Genomic DNA, 13,999 nt, shown 5'->3' on the forward strand with positions numbered 1-13,999 from the left:
CGTGGATGTCCGGTTTAAAGGAGTTTCAGTGTATATCGTTTAAAAATATTTGTGATCTTTATCATCCAGATTACATTCCACTTACATCAACATCAGCCTCCACATCGTCATCTACATCAACGTCGACCACAACATCACCGACAACAACACCATCATCAGGTAAATTGTATATCACTGGTTTGTATTAAGCATCCACCTAATGCAATTTTAATGCTGCTGTCTGTAGCATATTAAAAAAAATTAAAGGCACCATCACACAGGAAATATACACATGTACATTGTTTGTATAAAGCAGCGACTTGATGCAATTTTAAAGCTATCATCTCTAGCATATTTTGTAACAATTAAAGTCATTGTTACACAAATAGCATGACTTGAAATATACACATGTACATTGTTTGTATTAAGCAAAGACTTAATGCAATTTTAAAGCTACCATCTCCAGCATATTTTGAATAATTAAAGGCACTGTCACACAGATTGCAAGACTTGAAATATACATATGTGTACATTGTTTTTTTTAAGCATCCACCTAATTTAATTTTAAAGCTGCTGTCTAGCATATTTTAAATAATTAAAGGCACTGTCACACAGATTGCACGACTTGAAATATACACATTTGTACTTTGTTTGTATTAATAAGCCACATAATTAAATTTTAAAGCTGCTGTCTCTAATAATTTTTGAATTATAATTAAAGGCACGGTTACACAAATTGCATGATTTGAAGTATACACTGTTAGGGTTTTAAAAACTGGACGGCAAAAATTAATAGCAATGTGCTGTAGTTAATGGTGTTTGTTAAACAACCGTCGGTGAACCCATTGGGCTATTTCTCGTTCCAACCAGTGCTCCACAATTGGTGTAACAAAGGCCGTGGCATGCACTATCCTGTCTGTGGGTTGGTGCATATAAAAGATCCCTTGCTGCTAATCGAAAAGAGTAGCTCATGAAATGACGACAGCAGGTTTCCTCTCTCAATATCTGTGTGGTCCTTAACCATATGTCCGATGCCATATAACTGTAAAATAAAATGTGTGGAGTGCGTTGTTAAATAAAACATTTTCTTCTTCCTCTCACAATATCTGTGTGGTCCTTAACCATATGTCCGACACCATATAACCGTAAAATAAAATGTGTTGAGTGCATCGTTAAATAAAACATTTCCTTCTTCCTCTCTCAATATCTGTGTGGTCCTTAACCATATGTCCAACGCCATATAACTGTAAAATAAAATGTGTTGAGTGCGTCGTTAAATAAAACATTTCCTTTTTCCTCTCTCAATATCTGTGTGGTCCTTAACCATATGTCCGACGCCATATAACTGTAAATAAAATGTGCTGAGTGCGTCGTTAAATAAAACATTTCCTTCTTCCTCTCTCAATATCTGTGTGGTCCTTAACCATATATCCGATGCCATATAACCCTAAAATAAAATGTGTTGAGTGCATCGTTAATTAAAACATATCCTTCTTCCTCTCTCAATATCTGTGTGGTCCTTAACCATATGTCCGACGCCATATAACCCTAAAATAAAATATGTTGAGTGCATCGCTAAATAAAAACATTTCCTTCTTCCTCTCTCAATGTCTGTGTGGTCCTTAACCATATGTCAGACACCATATAACCGTGAATAAAATGTGTTGAGTGCATCGCTAAAAATACTCACACACACACTTTCACTTACACTTTCTGTCCTGGACCAAGCCACTGGCTATCCAGAGACTTGGCCCACGACAGACATGCCTGAAACCTTAGTGGTATATGGGCATGTTAAAAATACTCACTCACACACTTTCACTTTCTGTCCTGGACCAAGCCACTGGCTATCCAGAGACTTGGCCCACGACAGACATGCCTGAAACCTTAGTGGTATATGGGCATGTTAAAAATACTCACACACTTTCACTTTCTCCTGCAGCTAAGTGCTATCCTTTGAAGTATGAGCGGTGTCGGTCGGTGGGCTACAACATGACGTATTTCCCCAACAAGTTTGGCGACCGGAACGAGGCGGCCGCGATCCCGCTATTTGAGGCTCTCAACAACAAAACACTGGGCTCCAACTGTTCGGCCGTCAGTCTGTTCTACCTGTGTGGGATCTGGTTCCCCGAGTGTGACGAGAACTTCAGTCCCGCCGAGCCGTGCCCCGACGTCTGTGAGGGTGAGTAGAGAATAAGGGCCAAAACACACCGGGGTGTGGACATGTGGGTGTGGGTGTGTGGGTGGGTGTGATGGGTGTGGTGGGTCTGGGTGTGGGTGTTTGTGTGGGTGTCGTGGGGGTGTTTTTGTGTGTGTGGGTGTCGTGGGGGTGTTTAGGTGCGTGTGGGTCTGGGTGTGAGTGTGGGTATGGGTGTGGGTATAGGTGTTTGTGTTTGTGTGGGTGTGGGTGTGGGTCTGGGTGTGGGTGTTTGTGTGGGTGTCGTGGGGGTGTTTTTGTGCGTGTGGGTGTCGTGTGGGTGTTTAGGTGCGTGTGGGTCTGGGTGTGAGTGTGGGTATGGGTGTGGGTATAGGTGTTGGGGTGTTTGTGTTTGTGTGGGTGTGGGTGTGGGTCTGGGTGTGGGTTTTTGTGTGGGTGTCGTGGGGGTGTTTTTGTGCGTGTGGGTGTCGTGGGGGTGTTTAGGTGCGTGTGGGTCTGGGTGTGAGTGTGGGTATGGGTGTGGGTATAGTTGTTGGGGTGTTTGTGTTTGTGTGGGTGTGGGTGTGGGTCTGGGTGTGGGTCTGGGTCTGGGTCTTGGCCTTGGCCTGTGTCTTGGTGTGGGTGTGGGTGTGGATGTGGAAGTGGATGTGGATGTGGATGTGGATGTGGATATGGATGTGGATGTGGATGTGGATGTGGATGTGTGGGTCTGGGTCTGGGTCTTGGTGTGGATGTGGATGTGTGGGTGTGGGTGTGGGTGTGGGGGTGTGGGTCTGAGTCTGGGTCTGGGTGTGGGTCTGGGCCTGGGTCTTGGCCTTGGCCTGTGTCTTGGTGTGGATGTGGATGTGGGTGTGGGTCTTGGTGTGGATGTGGATGTGGATGTGTGGGTATGGGCGTGGGTCTGTGGGTATGGGTGTGGGTCTGGGTCTGGGTCTTGATGTGGATGTGGATGTGGATGTGGATGTTTTGGTGTGAGTGTGGGTCTGGGTCTGGGTCTGGGTGTGGATGTGGATGTGTAGGTGTGGGTGTGGGTGTGGGTTTGGGTGTGGGTGTGGGTGTGAATGTAGGTGTGGGTGTGGGTCTGGGTCTTGATGTGGATGTGGATGTGTGGATGTGTGGGTGTGGATGTGTGGGTCTGGGGTCCGGGATCCAGGTCCGGGGTCTGTGTCTGGGTGGGAGTCTGGTGTCTGGGGTCTGGTGTCTGGGATCCGGGTCTATGTGTCTATGCAATGCCTGAAACTATTGCATGGAATTTTGTATATAGCTGTTACAGATCAAGTTTAACTTTCATGGTGATTTTAGTAATTTTCACAGAGTTATGGCCCTTGAATTTAGGAGATATGAAAATTTGTTAGGCTCATTAGGGGACATGTATTGTTTTAGCAGTTCTCTCAGAATGCTTGTTTTGTTTTCTTCAGAATTTAATGCCGACTGTAAAGGTGATTTGTTGTATTCCGTGGAATGTGATCACTTCAACAAGCCAAACTGCCAGAGACCGTCACCAACTACCACGGTATCGACCACCGTTCCAACCACAACACCACCGACATGTAAGTATCTGACCAAGTTATGTAACACCGTCACCAACTACCACAACATCGACCACCACTCCAACCACAACACAACCGACATGTAAGTATCTGACTAAATTATGTAACACCGTCACCAACTACCACGGTATCGACCACCGCTCCAAGCACAACACCACCGGCATGTAAGTATCTGACCGCGTTTGTCTCACCATATAAAACAGCTAGATATTTAGATATTACTTTTCCAGTCATGGTGGTGACAGAGGATACACCCGAATGTTTTAGTTTAGTTTAGTTTTTAGTTTAGTTTTTAGTTTAGTTTAGTTTTAGTTTAGTTTTAGTTTAGTTTTAGTTTTTGTTTGTTTGCTGGTATATTAAAGGTCATGGAATGTGCTGTCCTGTCTGTAGGAAAGTGCAAATAAAAATTTACTGGGTTCCCCCTGAGACTATATGTTAGAATGACCAAATATTTGACATCCAATAGCCGATGATTAATAAATCAATGTGCTCTAGTAGTGTCATTAAACAAAACAAACTTGATCAGTATCTAAATCAAACCTTAACACTTACCCTAGCCCTAACCCTAGTATTACGGGGTGCTAATTCTTTTTTAAATACCATCTTAAATATTTCAGCCTGGCATGTGTTTTAATCTAGAAAACATTTGGCACTTTCAAGTCATATATTTCGCGTGACCATCAGTATATAAAGTTTTGTTTTGTTTAACGACACCACTAGAGGACATTGATTTATTAATCATCATCGGCTATTGGATGTCAAACGTTTGGTAATTTTCACATATAGTCAGAGAGGAAACCTGCTACATTTTTTTTTTCATTACTAGCAAGGAATCTTTTATATGCACCATCCCACAGACAGGATAGCACATACCACAGCCTTTGGTATACCAATAACAGTCGTGTTGCACTGGCTGGGATGAGAAATATACCAGTGGGCTCACCAACGTGGATCGATCTCACACCGACCGCGCACCAAAGCGAGCGCCTTACCACTGGGTTACGTCCTGTCACTGCTCAGTACACAAACGTATGACTGCACATAGATTTACTGGTTTTACTTTTCAGATACGTGTTCGAATCTCGACTACAGAATGTGCAATCAACTGGGCTTCAACTACACATACTTGCCGAACTATGGTGGGAACCGGAAACTGAGTGATGCAATCAAGGAACTAGAGTCATACTCCGATAGCGTCGTCCACGCCAACTGTTCGAAGCTGACTGAATTCTACTTCTGTGGTATTTATTTTCCTACATGTGGACCAGAGGACCAGCGGTTGCTTCCTTGCAGGAATGTTTGCCAAAGTAAGAGTTGTAAAATTAAAGGGACATTCCTGAGTTTGCTGCATTGTAAGATTTTTCCGACTAATAAAATATTTCTACGATTAAACTTACATATTAAATGTATTTTCTTGTTTAGAATATCAGTGTCTGTATATTTAATGTGTTTCTGGTCATCTTAATATTTGTAAGAAGCCCAAACTGGATTTTGTTTTCAAATAATTCCGTACGTACGAAAAAATATATTTTAGGAAATAAAATGAAATTTAACTTACAAATATTAGAACGATCAGGAACACGTTTAATATACAGCCACTAATATTTTATGCAGAAAAAATATATTTGATATGTAATTACAATCATTAAAAAGTCTCTGTTAGTCGATAACATGTTAAAAATTGCAGCAAACTCAGAAATGTTCCTTTAATGTGATACCTTAAATAACCTCATACCAGACAATATATTCAAGGTGGATCTAGGATTTCTGGTGGTAGGGGAGGGAGAGGGGACTTCTAAATAGGACTGCTTGAAACCCTGAATTCTGCCATTTGCCAAGTTGAATTTGGCAGATATATTTAATTTAATTTATTATATGGCCAAAACCTCATTTAAAAATTGCTAGCCCCAGAAATTTGGTTTGTTGGTATGCATCCTATAAAATATGTTAGTATTGTCATCTATGGAATTTGATTTGGTGGTATGCACTCTATAAAATATGTTAGTATTGTCATCTATGGAATTTGATTTGGTGGTATGCACCCTATAAAATATGTTAGTATTGTCATCTATGGAATTTGATTTGGTGGTATGCACCCTTGAAAATATGTTACTATTGTCATCTTTGGGATTTGATTGGGTGGTATGCACCCTATAAAATAGGTTACTATTGTCATCTATGGGATTTAATTTAATGGCATGCACCCTATAAAATATATTACTATTGTCATATGTGGAATTTGATTTAATGGCATGCACCCTATAAAATATGTTACTATTGTCATATATAGAATTTGATTTAATGGTATGTACACTATAAAATGTTACTATTGTCATCTATGGAATTTGAGTTGGTGGTATGCACCCTATAAAATATGTTACTATTATCATCTATGGAATTTGATTTGGTGGTATGCACCCTATAAAATATGTTAGTATTGTCATCTATGGAATTTGATTTGGTGTCATGTTTTGTTGTAGCACTGGATGCCCAGTGTGGATTGAACGTGTCACTCTTTTTCTGTGACACCTTCCCCCAGGACAACTGCTTGGTCCCTCCACCAGATCTGCTGCCAACGTCGCCACCGCCAACTACGACTGTTACAACACCGTCTACCACAACTGCAGAGCCAAGTACTGTCGGGTTTCTTCAACTTGATTTTTAAAAATTTATTTATTTTTTAATCCAACCTTTCCTTTCTCTCCTTTGTATTCCATCTCATTTCTTCGCAATCTGACAGCTCCCCCTATCTTTCAACTTCTCTTTTGCTGTTCACCTCCACATTCCAGTCCTTGTCTCTCCAACCGCAACATGCTTGTCTCTTGTGGCTATCTGTGCCACGCACCTGCCATTTCTCATCTTCTTTAGCAACATGATATTAGTACTATACTATCTGTAATATAATATGCAAGGCCTTTTTAACACTTTCCCATCATTCTGACCACTTCTTCTCTTTTGATTTGTACTGCCGACAGCCTTCTTTGTACTTACATGTACCTGATGCCACATTTTATAAGGATCTTTTGGCGTTCAGGTCCATTCGACTACCGAACTCACATACAGCTAAATATTGTATACAAGGATGAATTCCATGAATTCAACCATATTGGAGATTGCTGTAAGTGGCTATACACAGCGGCCATGTATATAACCTCAGCTAATGAGGACAGGCTATCAACATGGCTGTCATATTTGTTTGCAAACTGAATAAAATATTTTAAATACTAAGTGTTACGAAAGATTGTCTATTAGACAGTATGTTATTGAAAATTAGTCTAGTCGAATCAGACTTATGTCACGTGACCTATATTTTTAGTCAGTGACTGAAGAGACATAGAACATTATCTCGCCTTCATGTAAAATTCTTTAATCTCATTGGTTGTTTGCCGTTGGACAAATCCCTTATACCCCTGTGGGCGGAGCCAAATTCTCTTATACCCCGTCTGTAATTTCCAGCCACCCCAGTTAATGCAAAAGCAATAATTAGATTATAAATAATATTGATAATCAATCAATATTGCAATAATTTCGTATTACAAACATTTGAAGTTAAAAACTCGTTTGTTGATGGAACTATTTTTCGTCACTGGCAAGTGATCTCGTTCGCGTCCGCGTGGTACGGCTCCGTTAATAAATTGTTAACAATTGTCTAGCGTTATTTTGATTATTTGGCTACCGGTATATGGTTTAACATGTCAGCAAGATAAATTTGTTGTAGAAGCATCTCTCGGGGTATATGGCTTTTTATGTACCCTTTGTGTGCTCTTTACCCCCTCGCTTTCGGCTCGGGGTAAAAGAACACACAGAGGGTACATAAAAAGCCATATACCCCTCGTGATGCTTCTGCAAATTATATTATCTTGTCACCATATCTTGCCAATGTATTTTGTGATTGCAGGATAAGTAGAGAATATTAAACGAGTTCCTGCGTGAGATCGTTCATATTACGAGTATGATTAAAAACACACAAGTTGTAATATAAACGATCTCACATGGGAACAAGTATAGTATTCTATTTAATACACTGTACATCAATCAACAAAAATTGCACTCAATAACTAAACAAGACATGAAAATGCACAGATTAAAAACTGGAAAAATTACACATTGCTTATGTCATGTTGTGGTCACTTCATTTAGCTATGTATCAGTGAAACTTTGCATTCCTATGCCACACATCTATCAATGAACTTTACAGAAACAATATTATAAATATATTCAATTTTTTTAAATTATGCAATTGTTATTAATTATAAGAATAAACAGCAAATATTTTTCCAATTTAAAAATATGAATCGAAAGAACCATGCTTTGTTGGAAGATGTACGGTACTGTGTACTGTTGTACTGTGTGACACAGTCAATTGGCTGATGAGAGGTTATAACCTCTCAAAAGGCATATTCCACAATGTGAAGAGACGATAAATACCACATGAGTATCTCTTCCACCGTGGTGAGGGGGAGACGTAGGCCAGTGGTAGAGCGCTCGCTTGATGCATGATCAATTTTGGGTCGATCCTTGTCAGTGGGCCCATTGGGCTATTTCTCACTCCAGCCTGTTCACCACGAGGCTGTGGTATGTGCTATCCTGTCTATGGGATGGTGCATATAAAAGATCCCTTGCTGTTAATCGAAAAGAGTAGCTCATGTAGTGGCGACAGCGGGTTTCCTTCCTCAATATCTGTGTGGTCCGTAACCATATGTCTGACGCCATATAACCGTAAATAAAACGTGTTGAGTGCGTTGTTAAATAAAGCATTTCCTTCATTTCCTTCATGCCACTGTGGTGTGATACAATATTTTACCTCTGTTTCAGAGCCATGTGTGGAGCTGAACTTCCTGACGTGCAGAAATCTGGGCTACAACTCGACTCGCTACCCAAACATGTTCGGCAGTCGCGGGGAACAAGAGGCCATAACGATGTTCAATTACTACGCCGCGCTCAGCCTCAAGGTCGGGTGTTCAGACAAGGGTCTGGAATTCTTCTGCAGTCTTCTGTTCCCCAAGTGTGACGAGACGTCGTCCCCTAGGGTCAAGTACCCATGTATGGATTTCTGTGAAGGTATTCCGCATGTTAAGCTGTGTGGGAGACATCATTCTTGGGGCATATGCATAACCTGTAATAAGTATGGGGGCAATTTGTAAAACACAATTAATGGATGGATGGATGGATGGATGGATGAGTTAAGTGGATGGGTTGGGCAGATGGATGGGTTAGGTGGATGGATGGGTGGGTTTGGATGGATGGATGAATTAACTGATGGATGGATGGATGGATGGATGGATGGATGGATGAATTAACTGATAGATGCATGTATGAATGGTTGGATAAATGATTGGATGGATGGATAGATAATTGAGTGAATAGATATTAATATGGCTGGATAGATAATTGGGTGGATGGATAGATAAATGGATGGAAAGATGGATGGATGGATGATTGGATGGATGGGTGATTGGGTAGATAGACATATATATATATATATATATATATATATATATATATATATATATATATGGATGAATGGATGGATGGACGGAAGATTGAATGGATGGATGGATGAAAGATTGGATGGATGGATGGATGGATGGATGAAAATATGGATGGTTGATTGGATGGATGATTAGTTAGGTCATTAGATAGACAAATGGAAGATTTTTATTCATAGATGAGTTAATGTGTGAATAGATATACATGTATATATAGATGAATGGATGGATGAAAAGATAGCTGGATGAATAATTGAATGGGTGATTGGGTGGATATATATATATATATGGATGAAATGAAAGATTTTAATTGATAGATGAGTTAATGGGTGAATATATATATATACCTGTATATATATATATGGATGAATGGATGGGTGGATGGATGGAAAGGTGAATGGATGGGAGGATGAATGGATGGGTGGAAAGGTGAATGGATATCTAATAGACTTATTATTTTCCCTGTAGTCATTTTATTTATCAGAATGACGTCATTGTTCAAATGCATGGTTAACAGACGATTTGTGGTATGTTTTTATAATATGAATAGAAAATTTCATATTTTTCGTTAAATATGATTTACATGTCATATCTCATATAACATCTGTCGTGCCAGCACAAATTTTGTAATATGACATCATACTTCACTCGAGATATAAATCATATTTGAGAACATGGAAGTTAATTAAACATTTGAAAACAGAGAAGTTAATTAAACATTTGAAAAAAAATATGGCATTCAAATTAACATCGGAGAACAAAGAGAAGTTGATAGATGTGAACAAGGGAGGTAAGTTTGTGTCTACATGTTGATTTACCATTATAAGGTAAAAAGTTGAGATACAATATAGGTATTACATTTTTAACTTTAAAATTTTGTGTTTTGTGTTTTGTGTTTCATTTCTCACAAACTGCAAGTCCAATAGTCCGTCCCACGGGGAACACCTTTTTGCATGTTATGGAATTTACTGCAAGTTATTTTACTTCTGAGCCGATTGTTTTCTTATTTCCAAAACACTTTTACAAACTAAAATTATTTATAAAAATTATTTAGTAGGATGTACTACCCTGTCTGTGGGATGGTGCATATAAAGGATCCCTTGCTGCTAATCGAAAAGAGTAGCCCATGAAGTGTCGACAGCAGGTTTCCTCTCAAAATCTGTGTGGTCTTTTACCATATGTCTGACGCCATATATCTGAAAATAAAATGTGTTGAGTGCATCATTAAATAAAAGATTGCCTTATTTTATCAAACATGCACTGAGAGGAACATCTTAACTATCCGACGCTGAATATGTTTATGGGAGGCGAGACTAACATGTGGGATAGGAAAAGTACACCCACATACACCAAGTTTCATCCACTTCACGGGTGAGATCATGAGTGTGTCTCCCGAGTGGATGACCCCACATGGGGGATGATTACCCGGCATGCACTGCAGGTTCCGTGTACCCCGGGCTCGGGTGATTCCGAGATAGCTCAACTGACAGCAAGCGTGGAGCACGGCCCTGTCCCATACCGAAATGGAAATACTGCGGCTTCACCATTCATCTCATCATCATCCATGTTTGTAATGTCCAAAAAACACCAAAAAAGTCTTTGTCTCTGTGTTAAATGTTTGTGGTGTTTGAAAAACCCAGGAGAAAATATGAAGAAGAAAAAAGGAGAAAAAGTAAACTTGAAGCGGTGGAAATGTCAACCTGGGATCAGGCTTGCCGAGTCCCAGGGTTGAAATTTCCACCACCGAGGGTGTACTTTTTCTATCCCACATGACCGCATATGAAGGAGTCTTTTTCTCCCATCCAATCGATAAATAAACCATTATTTTACGATGGCTGAAAAAGTAACTTGTTTATTTGACCGTTTTGTCATAAATAAACTACACTATCATATTTGCTGTGTTTGTATCATGTGTTAAATAAAATAAATAAAATTTAACACTACAAATTAACACTACAAATTAACACGATAGCTTTTATAATGCAGGTTTTAATAACAAAATATCAATCTAAAACTAACCAACTCCAATTGATATGACATCATATATTACTAATGCTGTAATACTCCCCATGTTAAATTCAATGATGTCATGTCCCATGCAAGACAGATTTATTCCGCATGGGATGACATCATGGAATAGGTCTGTCTTGCATTGCTAGGGATGGGAGAACGATTTATTCCGTATGGGCTGCTGTCATGGAATGGGTCTGTCTTGCATAGCTAGGGATGGGAGAAGATTTATTCTGTATGGGCTGACATTGTGGAATGGGTCTGTCTTGCATGGCTAGTGATGGGAGAAGATTTATTCTGTATGGGCTGACATTGTGGAATGGGTCTGTCTTGCATGGCTAGTGATGGGAGAAGATTTATTCTGTATGGGCTGACATTGTGGAATGGGTCTGTCTTGCATGGCTAGGGATGGGAGAAAGATTTATTCTGTATGGGCTGATGTCATGGAATAGGTCTGTCTTGTATAGCTAGGGATGGGAGAAGATTTATTCTGTATGGGCTGACATTGTGGAATGGGTCTGTCTTGCATGGCTAGTGATGGGAGAAGATTTATTCTGTATGGGCTGACATTGTGGAATGGGTCTGTCTTGCATGGCTAGGGATGGGAGAACGATTTATTCCGTATGGGCTGATGTCATGGAATAGGTCTGTCTTGTATAGCTAGGGATGGGAGAACGATTTATTCCTTATCGGCTGCTGTCATGGAATGGGTCTGTCTTGCATAGCTAGGGATGGGATGGGCTGCTGTCATGGAATGGGTCTGTCTTGCATAGCTAGGGATGGGATGGGCTGACATTGTGGAATGGGTCTGTCTTGCATGGCTAGGGATGGGAGAACGATTTATTCCGTATGGGCTGATGTCATGGAATAGGTCTGTCTTGTATAGCTAGGGATGGGAGAACGATTTATTCCTTATCGGCTGCTGTCATGGAATGGGTCTGTCTTGCATAGCTAGGGATGGGATGAGCTGCTGTCATGGAATGGGTCTGTCTTGCATAGCTAGGGATGGGAGAACGATTTATTCCGTACGGGCTGCTGTCATGGAATGGGTCTGTCTTGTATAGCTAGTGATGGGAGAACGATTTATTCCGTACGGGCTGCTGTCATGGAATGGGTCTGTCTTGTATAGCTAGGGATGGGAGAACGATTTATTCTGTATGGGCTGATGTCATGGAATGGGTCTGTCTTGTATAGCTAGGGATGGGAGAAAGATTTATTCTGTATGGGCTGATGTCATGGAATGGGTCTGTCTTGTATAGCTAGGGATGGGAGAACGATTAATTCTGTATGGGCTGATGTCATGGAATGGGTCTGTCTTGCATGGCTAGGGATGGGAGAAGATTTATTCTGTATGGGCTGCTGTCATGGAATGGGTCTGTCTTGCAGAGCTAGGGATGGGAGAAGATTTATTCTGTATGGGCTGACGTCATGGAATGGGTCTGTCTTGCATAGCTAGGGATGGGAGAACGATTTATTCTGTATGGGCTGATGTCATGGAATGGGTCTGTCTTGCATAGCTAGGGATGGGAGAAAGATTTATTCTGTATGGGCTGATGTCATGGAATGGGTCTGTCTTGTATAGCTAGGGATGGGAGAAGATTTATTCTGTATGGGCTGACATTGTGGAATGGGTCTGTCTTGCATGGCTAGGGATGGGAGAACGATTTATTCCGTATGGGCTGCTGTCATGGAATGGGTCTGTCTTGCAGAGCTAGGGATGGGAGAAGATTTATTCTGTAGAATTCTTGCTTCTAAATATTTCAAATTAAACATTGAATGGGAACAATGTGTCTCATTTGTTAAATTCTGTTTTCTGATTTCAGAGGTCACCACATCTTGCAAAAAATTTCTAACCTTTCCTATTGACTGTAGTCTATTCTTCAACGACACCAGCATGTGCCGTCAATCAACCGCAACCACGACACCAGCGCCAACCACACCCAAACCAGGCAAGTGAAGCATGTCAGTTTTGGTTTTTGTTTCCAGATATCGCTAGCTGTTGGATTGCTTGACAAATTCATCAGATGTGTTATACCCTTTGATGGGAGTGTGATATTATTATTATTACTTGTGTACAATTACTGTTACAGTTATTGCCTCTCTTTCCCTCTCAATCCCTCTGTTTGTGTCTGTCTTTGTCTCTCACCGCTTCTGTTTCTTCCTGCTTCTGTCGCCCTGTCTCCCTCCCTATCTCACTTCCCTCCCTATCTAATTTCCCTCCCTATCTCCCTTCCCTCCCTATCTCCCTTCCCTTGCTATCTCCCCTCCCTCTCTCTTTCTCTCTCTGTCTCTGTCTCTCTGTCTCTGTCTGTCTCTCTCTCTCTCTCTCTCTCTCTCTCTCTCTCTCTCTCTCTCTCTCTCTCTCCCCCCCCCCCCCCCCCCCCCCCCAAATATAAAATCAATTATTCACCAAACATCTGTACTGTACTTTAAACTGTACTGAGGTGTCATTAAACAACCATTCCTCCTCTTTCCTTTCCTTTAAAAAAATATGTGACGGGTTTCTTTTATAGCGCAGTGTATTCAGACGACGTACGACTACTGCAGCTCCGAGGGCTACAACTCGACTTACCTTCCCACCTGGTTTGCGACGTCCATGACGGGCTCTGTGAATATGTTCAACCGGTACGCCCTGTCAACCATCAACAACGGTTGTTCGAGCATCGCAAAATTCTTCTACTGCGGGGTGTTTTTCCCGCAGTGCAATCCCGACGAACTCACCGTGAGGTTGCCGTGCCGAAGCGTTTGCGAGGGTGAGAAACGAACAACAGCTATGTCAGTAATAGCTGTTATTCATTTTCATTCATTTTAAC

General features: G+C 40.9%; 1 protein-coding gene across 1 annotated transcript in view; it reads left to right on the top strand.

Annotated features, from left to right (window-relative positions):
* Window positions 1-13,999, top strand: part of LOC121376891 — a 109,143-nt gene that overhangs the window by 49,291 nt on the left and 45,853 nt on the right. Inside the window, exons 7-14 of the mRNA XM_041504674.1 lie at window positions 70-159; window positions 1,922-2,161; window positions 3,556-3,687; window positions 4,755-4,994; window positions 6,168-6,320; window positions 8,503-8,748; window positions 13,010-13,135; window positions 13,700-13,939. Coding sequence (XP_041360608.1) covers window positions 70-159; window positions 1,922-2,161; window positions 3,556-3,687; window positions 4,755-4,994; window positions 6,168-6,320; window positions 8,503-8,748; window positions 13,010-13,135; window positions 13,700-13,939 — 1,467 coding nt within the window. The remainder of the gene's footprint in view (window positions 1-69; window positions 160-1,921; window positions 2,162-3,555; window positions 3,688-4,754; window positions 4,995-6,167; window positions 6,321-8,502; window positions 8,749-13,009; window positions 13,136-13,699; window positions 13,940-13,999) is intronic.

Source organism: Gigantopelta aegis, chromosome 7 (genome assembly GCF_016097555.1).
Source record: "Gigantopelta aegis isolate Gae_Host chromosome 7, Gae_host_genome, whole genome shotgun sequence".
NCBI lineage: Eukaryota > Metazoa > Mollusca > Gastropoda > Neomphalida > Peltospiridae > Gigantopelta > Gigantopelta aegis.